The sequence below is a fragment of the Talpa occidentalis genome, unplaced genomic scaffold (assembly GCF_014898055.3).
Source record: "Talpa occidentalis isolate TD23 unplaced genomic scaffold, MPIMG_talOcc4v2.1 talOcc4.7, whole genome shotgun sequence".
Lineage (NCBI taxonomy): Eukaryota > Metazoa > Chordata > Mammalia > Eulipotyphla > Talpidae > Talpa > Talpa occidentalis.
In genome coordinates this window covers 44,969,068-44,982,344 of record NW_023605083.1, presented here as the reverse complement: position 1 = coordinate 44,982,344, position 13,277 = coordinate 44,969,068, and the positions used below count along the sequence as shown (strand labels likewise).

General features: G+C 32.2%; 1 protein-coding gene and 1 pseudogene across 3 annotated transcripts in view; both read right to left on the bottom strand.

Annotated features, from left to right (window-relative positions):
- VPS13A (vacuolar protein sorting 13 homolog A) overlaps nt 1-13,277 on the bottom strand; it is a 170,891-nt gene that overhangs the window by 144,439 nt on the left and 13,175 nt on the right. For all 3 annotated transcript variants that reach the window (XM_037492590.2, XM_054689191.1, XM_037492591.2), the window contains exons 2-6: nt 10,011-10,054; nt 7,757-7,799; nt 4,826-4,921; nt 4,470-4,571; nt 554-663 (exon numbers count right to left, since the gene is read on the bottom strand). In XM_037492590.2, the coding sequence (XP_037348487.1) occupies nt 554-663; nt 4,470-4,571; nt 4,826-4,921; nt 7,757-7,799; nt 10,011-10,054 (395 nt within the window). The remainder of the gene's footprint in view (nt 1-553; nt 664-4,469; nt 4,572-4,825; nt 4,922-7,756; nt 7,800-10,010; nt 10,055-13,277) is intronic.
- On the bottom strand, nt 8,151-9,032 carry LOC119230984 (peptidyl-prolyl cis-trans isomerase A-like; annotated as a pseudogene).

Genomic DNA, 13,277 nt, shown 5'->3' with positions numbered 1-13,277 from the left:
ATTTTATTCCTATATTATTTCTAATATGAATCGAAATATTAAATATCAATGTATCAGTGTTGTATAATATTACATACTACTATATCTCCATGTTTTCCAGTTTTAAAGAGTTTATTAAAAAAGTAGTGGACCTTCACAATACTATAAAGGAAATAATTATGAGTTTTAGAAAATTAATTATCTATTTGAGGCCAAATAATTAGTTAAGTCTAGTTTCATTGATTCTTAGAACAGTGCTATCCCAAGAGTTAAATATAATATAACCTAAAATATTTTAAAAACAACTACTAAATTCATAACCTCCACCAATCAAAAGTGATTATAAGGCATGTTCCTTCATTAACTGATTTTGAAAACTTGAGGAAAGTGTAACCAAAGCATTAAAAAATATAAATTACAACTATAATTATAAAAAAGAAAGATCATATGATCTTCAGCTTTGTATCCCTTCAATTCCCACCATCTCACAGGTTGGCCACTATAGCGCAGGTATCAACAAACAGCAAGTGTGTGGGGGTGTGTGTGTGTAAATACCATCTATTAAAATACTTACATCATCCTCATAACGAATGTGGATGTTGGAAATTTTCACTTGAAGATTTTTTATAATTTGAGTAACTAATTTTTCTGTAAAAGTGTCCGGTTTCTCCTCCTGATGTTTATCTACAATTGCAAATATTCCTTTTTAAAACTTGAATGAAAACATATACTCTATGAATATTCACTTATTCAGGTAAAATAATGTCACTATGTTAAAGAAAGAAAATCTATACTTATAAATAGAACATTTTCTTGCTTTACAAAACTGTCTCCCATACCAAAAAATTTCAAGGAACATAGTTTTCAAAAATTATCAATAGTTTCTTGTTCAATGAAACTATGGCCAGCTGTTTAGAATTTACTGGCATTAAATCTTGTAACCTATGTTTGTTAAAAATACCTGAGTGCACTAAGATAGGAAACAATAAGGATTATTAGGTAAGAATTATAATAGGCCCAACTTAGAAAAGTCAGACACATCAGCAAAAGGAGACTTCCCTTAAAATTAGTGATAGGGGCCTCCCTGGTGGTGCAAGGAGTTAAGACGCAGCACTATGAAGCTATCCGCAGCCACTGCAGCACAATTTCGATCCCCAGCCAGGAAGGGGACCCACATGGCACAGCAGACCTCTCCTGTCTCACCTCCTGCTTCTCTCAGCAGTGTATTTCAGTCAATCTGCCTGTTCTGTTCCCCACTCTGTCTCTAGTGAATCCTCTCACCCCCCCACCAACCTCTGGTCTGTACCACAGTTCTTGTATGCATAAATAAATAAAATCTTTAAAAAAAAATAAAATTAGTGAATAGCATCATAAGTTATCTGTATAGAAGTATAAAATAGTTGAATATGCCCCTGCTCCTGATGAATACAAAATAGGAAGACAAAAGACCCTTTCCCTGCTCCCCTTCCAAGCAGAGATGCAAGTTCACCATTCAATCATTTCCTGAAAATGCTATTAACTGTCTCTGGTTTCTCACCTTCAGGTGGAATAGAAAAAAAACTCCTTTTTCAATATCCCTTTGATAGACACTTTTTAGTACCCCTTTTTCACCAACATGAAAATGCCAATAAAAGCAATCTCCTTCCCTATTTCTAGTCCTTTTCCATTAGTACAAACACATTATCTATTTTTTCCTCTAATCATCTACTACTCTTTAATTCAGTTTACCCAGAGGACCTCAGATGAAGGAAAAGTTGATGTGAACATCATAGATACATAAATTCAAGTGTAAGTGAACAAAGTAAATATATTTGAAAGGATTTTGGAGTAAGCAGAAGAATATAAGAACAGCTTTTATCTTAATTTTTGAATCTCACCAGTAAATATCAAATCTTTCGTTTCCTATCTACTTGCACTTTCTCCTCACTTCCTTATCCAGTTCAGAAAACACTATTTCACCAACATATTAAACACTTTTGCTCCCTTTTCTCATTTTCTTCTGTTAGTAAAGCTCCAAATGAAACTAACTACCTACTTTTTATATAAACCTGACTTTGCCTCTGCCTCAATAGCTAAGTACTGGAGGAGAAATATCACTACAGGAAACATTAGATTATTATAAATGAACCAACTTCCACCAACCAGCAACCTTACTACATTTTTCAGGTCAGCTTGTTCATACTCTCAAGAAATTCAAAATTCTTTGTTGTTCTTCTCAAAACTCCAACAAACCTCCCACTGCTCTCTTGAGGAGATGACCTTTCCACTAACTTGGGAAGAAATAGGAGCTACCAGAAAGTTAAGTGATTCTCTGCAATCATCACTCACTCAAAACAGCTGAATCTAAAGTAATCAAATGATTTCCTTGTCACAAATAAAATGACAATTTAATCTTCAATATACCTGATTATCTCAGCAGCATCTGATACATTATTTGCTACCTAAAATGCCTTTTACCCATGGGAACATACCTTCAAATGTCCATCTACTTCTCCAAGCATTCTTTTTTGATGAATCTTGTTCTATTTTTCTCTTCTATACAATCGTTAAATATTGAATTTTCTTAGGGCTCAGTCTGAGAATTGTTTTTTCCTGCTATGCTGCTATTTTGGGGAATATAATCAAAACCAAATAGCCTGAACTATCATCCTAGTGCTGACTACTCTCAATGTATACTGGATGAAGTAGGAAGTGAGATAAAAACTTAGTACATTCAGTAAATTACACATAGGTCAGTGTGGCTGAAATAAAGAACAAGAGATAAGAAAGGAATGGGGTCAGTAATAAGGGTGGAGCCACAGGATTCAAATCATAAGAATTTTTATGTATCTTGTTGAAGAGTTTAAATCTGGTAACAATAATCTATGAACAGTGAGTTTTATGCATGGTTTATACATCTGTATTTTAGACCTGAGTATAAGCAGGAGGGACTTCCTCAGAGAAACCCCATAAATGCGAAAGTAAAGGGGAAAATGGACAAATTCCTAATGCCAAAAGAAAGACAGGAGTAGGCAAAGAGATTCAAAAATTTACAACCTGGAAAGCAGATGGTCTTAGCTCTGAATTAACAGAGTGGAAGAACTCCACTGTCCATATATAAGTTGCCAATAAAATAGTGAGTCAAAAAAAAAAGACAGTACCTTAAAAGATTCATGAATTGGAGTCCTCAAAAAACAAAGGACAAAGGAAAGACAGCAGAGGAAGAGAATGGTAATACAAAAATTGATTTAAATCTATACAATGAGCAGTTAAAATTTTCAGGTACCCTCCCTTTCTGGTCCACATAGCCAAGCAACTATCCTTCCCCTCCCGAGTGAGAAGCAAGGGTTCTAGAGAAAATACACTTGGGCCTCCCCGGTGGCGCAGCGGTTGAGTGCTGGGTTGAGAAGCTGCCCGCAGCCTCTGCAGCGCCGGTTCAATCCCGGGCTGCTCCCCGGCCACCGGAGGAGGGTCCCACATGGCGCCCAGACCGCTCCTGCCGCCCGCTGCTCCCCTCAGCAGTGTACTTCGTCCATCTGCCTGTTCTGCTCCCTGCTCTGGCTCTGGTGAATTCTCTCACCCTCCCGCGCTTCTGACTGTACCCAGTGCTTGTATAAATAAACAAATAAATCTTAAAAAAAAAAAAAAAGTACTTAAAAAAAAAAAAAAGATCATAGAGACACAAAGCACAAATGTGGTTGCCAGGGACTGAGGAAGTGAGAGCAGGAATGGGCGAGTTACTGTTTACAGGTATAGAGACTCAATTTTACAAGACAAGAGACCTGGGTATGGATGATGGTGACAGCTGCACATTAGCATGTATTCAATATCACCGAATCACTTACAAGGTTAGTTAAGATAGTAAAATTTAAGTTGTATACATGTCACAATAAAAAAATGTTTTCTAAGAGTAATGGAGTAGGAGGATAAGACTGTGACAGAAAAGGAAAATTGACAAGGGATGTTGGCAAAAATTGTGTTGAATCTCCTTTCTTTTATCTGTCAATAGTTAAAAAAATGAGGGTTTTTTTATTAGTTCTATTTTTTTATTAAAAAAAATCAATGCATGAGAACAGTGAAGTCAGTATTATTTATTTTTTCTTTTAAGATGCTTACCTATTAAATTAAGGACAGAGGAGAAGAAAAACAGAATGAATGCCAGAGAGTAAGTAGAGAAAAATATGTATCAATGAATAACATCTCCAAAAGGATTAAAATTTTGAGGAATTTAAAAAAAGGCTAGAAAGGTAAGAAAATATACTTAATCAAATTAATTACTACTGCTAAATACTAATTTTAACTAGCTAAATACTAGTCTATAAACTAGATATGTTTACTATATTAAGGTAAATTTCCATAAACATGATAAAACATATAAGCCACATCAAAATTCCCCATGAAATAAAGCTCCCTCATATTTCTTAAGTAATCTGTGCCCCCCCAAAATTATTGAAATGTGGTATGAATTTAAGTCTTTTCCACTTTTATTACTAATTTACTGTTCTCTTTACCTTGATTAGCTACTTTTCGTTTAGCTTCTTCTATTCTTTTTAGTTCCTGTTGCTTTGTTTCCAAGAGATGTTTTTCTTCTTTTGAAGCATCATATTTTATTACTACAAGAAGCATAAAAAACAATAACCTTAATAACTTCAAATGTAAAATCACTCCAAAAACACTCTTGAAAATAATCATTAAAAGTCTGCAAAAGTACAGCATAAAAAATAAATTTAATTTGAATTACTATATACCAAATTTAAATACAGAACTATCTCAAAAAATTCTCCAAAGTATTTTGAACAAATTAGAAAATATACAGATTTTTCCATCCACACACAAAGAGTAACTTAGTGTTTAAAATTTGACTTACCAGAAGAAGGCACTATAAGTAAATAAATATCTTCCAATACAGCTTCAACTGGTTGAGTATAAAGGTTTTTCCATGGAATTTTAAGATTAAGATTACCTACGTGGAAAAAAATGATTAAAAAAATTATTCACATAACCTACCTACATTTACTGTCAATCTATTTTCATTGATGCATTAGAAGACAAAGTAACCTCTGCCCTGGTGTGTTCAATCATTTTTGTAGAAAGCTATCCTGCAACCAAAAAAACAATAAGCCTTTTTGTGACTATTGAATTTTTTTGTGTTAGTTTAGCTGGAAAATCTACAAAGTGATATACAAAATACTTTCAATATTCTATTTATGGTGATATGCACCACAAACAGACCAATACTCTTTTCCTATTAATCAATAATCCTTGATATTACAATTTTGAATTTCCCCAATTCTTACATAAATCTCAGATGCTTCTTACATTTTAAAAGTAGATTATACACTTTTTAAAACTGTGTGTGTACATCACATATAAATTATATAAAGTATACAGACATATGAATACTAGCTAAAAAGCATATGGATCAGACTCCCTGAAGTACAAAATACTACATAAGGAGTTTGTTATACTATTGATTCCAGTTTGGGTACACAAAAATTTTACATAATAAAGAATTTTAAAATATTTAAAGATTTTTTTAAATGTCTGAATCACCTGATTTAGAAATTGTTGCAATAATTAGTGAAAGAAAAGACAATCACTTTTACCATTATTGTATTAACTGTTTAATAACTTAGGAATGGGAAAAATTCACTGGATCTATTTCAGTAAAGAACACCAAAATTCACATTAAATTTTGAAAAAGTTTTCATCATATGTTAATCCAGAGAAAAAAAAATTATCTGACCTCTAAAAGAGGAAAAACTTTCTAAGTTTTGTAATCAAGAGAAAAGAATGACCAATTTCAATTTCTGTACTGTCCAAAATACAATATAAATGAAATGACCAGATAGGAAGAAGTGACATTCACAGAATTTGAGTTCATTTATTTATAAATATACCAAACAGATGGCTTATATACACTAAAATATTTTAAAGGAAAGAGAGCAATGGCAAAATATTATTAAGTAATCAAAGAAGTACACATAAAATATAGCATTTTCACTAAAAAAAAATTATCTTTTAAAAAACTGTTTTCCTGTTAATTACAAAGTACAAACATCTTGTGGAAAATTCAGAAAACTATAAATGAAGGTAATTTTGGAAAATCTTCCACACAAGGACAACTACTTTTAAAAATTATTTATATTTGATATAGATAAATATATATATGCACACACATATAATTCTGTATTCTGAAAGCAGAAAACTTTGAAAGATCAATAAAAATAACAATACTCAATAATGGCAAGGGAGCAACATATTTTATAAAATTGGTTGTAGGACTATGCCACTCACTTGGAAATACGTACTTCTTTCACTCAACAACTATGCTTTTATTATGTACCAAGTATTGTGCTAAATGGTGAGGATGCAATAAAAATTGAATCTATGTCTCTGTAACAAATGTACTATCTAGGAGAAAAAAATTAGTAATGGTAATATTAAAGAACGACAGGTGCTTTGATAAGGAAGTATGCAAACAACACCAACAGATTCTCAAAATTATCTAGTACAGTGTACTTTCTACTGTTATATTAACACTGAAAATTAGCTTATCATTTTAAAACATACAAGGAAAAAGGGAAGGCAAATTCTAAATGAAATCAAGTCTACACTTCTTATGTATTTAACTTTTCTTGAATTTTATGTTAAATTTATATACACTGAAATACGATGGTCACAATTATATAATTCAATGACTTCTGAACAATTTAGAAGCTAAATGAAAGAGGTTAGCTGTAATATTTATGTATCAATGTATAATGTCTAAATATGTACTCAATGGATTATTATACTACCATAAGAAGCAAATGAGGGAAAACTGATATGGATTATAAGAAATTCTCATTAAATGTTAATTCTGAAAGGTATGAAATCATACATATGTCATAATCACAAGTACTGAAAAGACATGTGAAGAAATAAGTAACAATAAATATATTAAATAGAAAAATAATAGATGACAGTTTCCCCCCTTCCATTTATGCTAAATAATCTTTAAATTGGGGGGAGGAGCAATTTGAAACTCAGCAATGTAAGATGATGAAAATTTTCTTAAGCATATGGTCTCATACCAACCCTAAGTGCACAGAATAGAAGATATTCATCAAGTCATTCACAAAAGCTTTCAGAATATCGTGTTCCTGAAATGACAACAGTATGTTGTGGTAACATTATATAAATCTTACTACACAAATTCTTCAATATACAACAAAATTAGTTCCAACTCCCAAATAACATTATCATCTTATCATCTTGTACAAAATTTAAACCAATGAACTACATCACTTCAGAAACCAAACATGCATTTTGTGTTAAACATGTTATTCCAGTCAGATTCTGTTCAACTGATTCATTTAAAATGTAAACTACAAATCCTGGGAAAATAACACAGATCAAGAAATGGCACAATTACTTTCTGGAAACCTAGAAAACTTTCAGAGCAAAAACTAGGTTTCTGATTGGTCCCTAATCACATTGCCTGAATGATCAAAACCCTACTCCTCACCACGTGGACAGTCAGAACACAGCTACACTAACTAGTCAGAAACCTAAGAAACTGAGTTAGTTAAGCTCTCTATCACATGTAACACTTTGGCTCTCAATTTCACTAATTTTTAATACCTAGTATTGGGAAAGGGAGATATGGACTATACCTCAGCTCTATTGAGATAAAAACATTATTTTTAATTACTGCTCAGAAATATTAAAAATTTCATTTTAAAGAGATACCAGGCATGTTATTCTGGCTGCAAATCCAGAAAGGAGGACATACAAATAATAAACATAAGCTTACCTATATGACCAACTTTAATTTTAAAGGGTACATCCAGTTGACTCTAAAAAAAAAAAACATAAAATATTAGTAGATATATAGGTCCACAAAAGAGAAGACTATTTTATCTCCCAAAAATTATTAAAAGGGTCTGAGTTAATTTACATCTTTTAACTTCAACACTTCTTTAAATTTATAAATGTTTGATTGTAATACTATCCTCAAAATACCTAAAATTCAAAAACAATGATATTTTTTAAATAAAAAGAGCAACAGTTCTACATAAATAATGAACACTTAAGTTACCCATGCCATAATCATTACCACTTTTATATTGTTTTGAGATGTTAAAGGCAGGAACTTTCATTTTCAGGTTGTGCTTGTAACACAATTAAAACTATTTTGCAAAAAAAAAAAAAAATTCTTAAGGACAAATGTTTATTGCTTATTTCATATTCATAAACTTAACTCTACAATCCAGCTAGATTTGGATGGGATAAGGAAAATGCAAACCCAAAGAACTATAGAGGGCCTCCCTGGTGGCACAAGGTGTTTAAGCACAGCACTGTAAAGTTATCCAAAGAACTACAGAGAGCATAAAGACTTAGGATATTTTGCACAGGTGGGGATAAAGGGATATTCTCGTGAGCTACAGAAGGAATAGTCTGGCGGTTAATATAAAACACAAGTCAAATTTATTAAATTTGTCCAAGGTTAGCAATGGTGATCTTCTTGCTAGTGTTGTCATTCCTGGACCCAAAGCCCTCCATGGCTTCTATAATAATCATGCTCTCCTTTACCTTGCCAAAAGATCACATGCTTTCATCCAGCCACTCAGGCTTGTCAGTGAAGTTGAAAAACTGAGAACCATTTGTTGAGTCCATCATTTGCCATTGACAATATGCCAGGACCTGCTTTAGGATAGTATTCCCATCAAATCATCAAATTTTCCCCAATAGATGGACTTGCCAACAGTGCCATTACTGCCTAGCACATAAATCCTAGAATAATTCTATGAAAGCAGGATCCTTTATAACCAAATCCTTTCTCCCCAGTGCTCAGAGCATGAAAGTTTTCTGCTGTCTTTGGAACTTTGCAAGCAGCTTGAAGGAGATGTGGCCTAAGGGCTCGCCATGGACAGTGACATGGAAGAACATGATGGGATTCGCCATGGCTACATGAAAGAAGCAGTCTGGCAATAGCACTGCCTGCAAAGCAGCAAAAAACATTCTTTAAAAACAATACCCCCCCAAAAAAATAAAAAATAAAAACAATTCTCCCATTCAATAGGGAAAAGGACAACCTTTTCAGTAAGTGGTGCTTGAAACACTTAAAGGAATAAAGCTGGACCCTTATCTAATATAACATACAAATATTAACTCAAAATGGACATTAGTCCTAAAATAGAATTAAAACTATAAAACCCATAAAAGAAAACATAAGGTAAAATCTTCATGAAATTAGATTTGTCAATGGGTATGGAAAATGGTGGCAGTTCCTGAGAAAGCTAAACATAAAATAACCATATAATCCAGTAACTCCTAGGTATTTATCCAAAGGAAGTAAAAGCAAGAATGAAAAGGCACATGAATGCCAATGTTTACAGCAGCATTATTCACAAAAGGCAAAAACAACATGAGTGTCCACTGATGCGTGGATAAACAAAATGTGATTATATACATATAGTAGGAATGTATTCAACCATAAAAAGGAATAATGTTCTGATACATACTACAACATGGATGAACAGTGAAGGAATAATGCTAAGTGAAATAAATCAAACACAAAATGACTAACAGCATGATTCCCAGGTGAATACATAGGGACAGAAAAAATAGATCAGAGGTTAACAAAGTCCACAGGGAGAAGGAATGAGTTATTTCTTAATGGTTACGGGGTTCCCACTGGTGTAATGAAAAAGTTTTGGAAACAGATACTGGGCGATGGTTGTACAACAGTATGAATATAATTAATGTCACTGGATTCTATCATTTAAAAAAAGGTTAAATGGGAAGGGAAGGAAACTGTAAGATGACTGGGATGATAAATTAATCATTTAAAAACACTATAGAGGAAGAAATAGTAAATATTTTTAACAGGGGGAAAATAACACTAATAGTTTGTGCTTTTAAAGAAATTAAAACTCCACTTTGCAGAATTCACATTTTACAAAATATATTTTCAAAAAATTTTGGTAATTTTCAGTGATGAAATTAATTAGGAACACGTCTATATAACTAAAGGTATTAATACCAAAATTATTTTCATAACCTACCAGGGCATTTTCTTTAATTTCAAGATGCTTGAGGACTACAGCTCCTAAAAAAGATTAAAAAGATAAAGTTAAAACATTCAATTTTTTATTTTAGTAACTTAAGCATGCTTCATTCCTAAATATCATAGAAAGGGAAAATTTATAAATAATGTACATAGCAGAAGTAGAATCCAACTACAATCTTATTAGCTACAATTCATTTCTTCAACTTAAAGATTGTATGTTTGACCAAAACATTTATTATCAAGTTCTGACCTGCGCATCTGCAGTTCAATATTAATGTATATAAACAATGTTATGCCAAAACATGAATGTAACTAGGAACATGATATAAGTTCAGTATGCAAAACTGGACTGTATTTAAGCATACTTGCAGTGAACTGCAAAGAAATTTTTAAAATCTAAAATAAGGAGCTAAAAGTTATGTAAATGCAAACTTCCAAAATTGCAATGCAACATGAAAATAACGAAAACAGAAGGACTGCAGGACAATAGTAAAAGCAGTAATATATGTGCACAGGGGGAAAAAGCAGAGAGGAGAAAAGAATATTTGGAGTAATAAGGCTATTATTTCTAAAATTAATGACAACACCACCAAACCACAGTTTGAGAAAGCTCAACAAATGCCAAGCAGATAAAAATCTATACCTAGACATATCATAATCAAGCAGTACAAAAATCAAAAAAAAAAAATCTCTTGAATATGATCCCATAATCACTTTTGGGCATATGTCCAAAGGAAATGTAAACATGATATCCAAAAGATATTTTACTCCCATGTTTATTGAAACATTACTCATAATAGCCATGATATGGAAACAACTTATCAATAGATGAATAAAGATATGAGATGCATACACATAACAGAATACTATTTAGCTTTAAGAAAGAAAGAAATCCTGCCAATTATAATAACATTGACAGGTTCAGAGGGCATTGTGCTTAATGAGATAAGCCAGGCAAAGAGAAACAAACATTAAATATTGCATGACATATTTGGACTGCAAAAAAGCTAAACTCATAGAAACTGAAAAAAGAATGGTGGCTATTAAGGGCTAGGATGTGGATGGTTGGAGAGATGATGTTTAAAGTTAAAGTACAAACCTGCATCTAAGAGATAAACAAGTTCTGGAGATCTAATACAAACACAGCATTTAGGTCTACAATACTGCATTATATACTTCAAAACTACTACAAGACTAGATTTTAAATATGCTAACGACAAAACAAATTATGTGACATTAAGAGTAGTTAGCTGAAACTAAGGTGATAATAATACTGTAGTATATAACTGTGTCAAATCAACATGTAGCACACTTTAAACTCACACAATATTATATGTAAATTCAATTTTTAAAAAACTTTAAAAAAGCAGAAGAAAAAAACACACCAACAGAGGTGTAAGAAATAAGTGAATTAAAATTTTTTCTTTTTGAAATTTAATTATTTATTTTTAACTTCCACTCTTGACATACTAGTGTATGCTTCACCTAGAAATGGTTTACAGGACTAATAACTATAATGAATAAACAACTTTTTAAAATGAAATACATTAATTTATATCCTTGTTCATTTTTTTTTGATCGTATAGGATTTCTCCCCTCAGGTGTGGTCAGCAAAGCTCTCCCAACACTAAAGTACCCATAGTCTTCCACCATAGTCCACTGTGCTTTCCTTCATCCCACCCCCAATTCTCACCCCTCTCCCTCCTCCTCTCCTCAGGATGCTCCAGATCTATGGTCAGCTTTCAACAACTGATTTTAAAGTTTGTCTTTGTCGGACCCTTTGATTTTTTTTTTTATATTCCACAAATAAATGAAACCATCTGGTATTTATCTTTTTCTGTCTGGCTTATTTCATTTGGCAGAATCCCTTCCAGCTCCATCCAAGCTGCCATGAATGACAAGAGTTTATCTTTTTTGATCTTTGAGTAGTATTCCATTGTGTACCTATACCACGTGTTCTTGATCCACTCATCTGTTTAGGGACATTTAAGTTGTTTCACTATCTTGGCTATTACAAATAGTGCTTCAAAAAACATAGAAGTGCAGGTTTACTTTTAAATTAACGTTTTTGTGTTCTTTTGGGTGAATTAAAAATTTTGCTAGAGAAAATCAAAAGCAGACTCAAACAGGCAAAAAAATGAATCAACAGACATAAAGCCAGACCATTTTAAACTACAGAGTAAGCAGAAAAAAGAAATATGAACAAAGCCTAAGAAATGTAGGGAACAAATTAAGAAGATCAATATATGGATTACAGGAGTTCAAGAGGAGGAGAGATAAAAAGGCAGAAAGCTTTTAAGAAGAAATAATGTCCCAAATATGAGGAAAAATAAACATAAAATCCACGAATTTCAAAATAACTACAAGTAGGATAAGCCTAAAGAAACCCAAGCAAGAAATATGATCAAATATAAAGGGAGAATACTAAAGAAGTGAGAAAATAAAGACTTTAAATGTACTCAGGTTTTCCAATAAGATTACTGAATTTCTCAACAGAAACTTAACAAGAAAACACTCCCTACACAAAGACTGAACCATGAAGAAATACAAAATATTAACTGACTTATAATTAGTCAGGTGATATAGGTATTCAAGAAATTCCCAACAACTTATAAGACCAGTACCAGCAGGAACATTATTCCTATACAAGTTCTTCTGAAAATTTAATGAGAAAGTATACTTTCAAACTTAGTCCATAAGGTCACATTAATCACATTAATTAGTCCAAAAACTAGAAAAAGACACAAGAAAACTACAGATCAGTATCCTTAGTGAATAACTGGTGAAAGAATCCTCAACAAAGCACTAACAAACAAAATTCAACAGCACATTAAAAAATTATACATTACTCAATAAATGTATACCTAGAATGCAAAGCTACTTCAACATATGAAAATCAATCAACGTAATACACCATATTAACAGAATTTGAAACAAATACATTGATCACCTTAACTAATGGAGAGGTATTAAAAAATTTCAATATCCTTTCATAGTAAAAACACCCTATAAACTAGGAATAGTATGAAATTATCTCCACATAATAAAGGTAATATAGGAAAATCCCAGCCAATGGTAAAAGCAAATATTTTCCTCTAAGATCAGGAAATGATAAAGATGACCACTTTTAGCACTTTTATCCAACTTAATCCTGAAAATTCTAGCCAGAGCAATCAGACAAGAGAGAGAGAGAGAGAGAAGTAAAAGTCATTCATATTAGAAAGGACTAAGTAGAATTATCTTTGTTCACAGACATGATCCT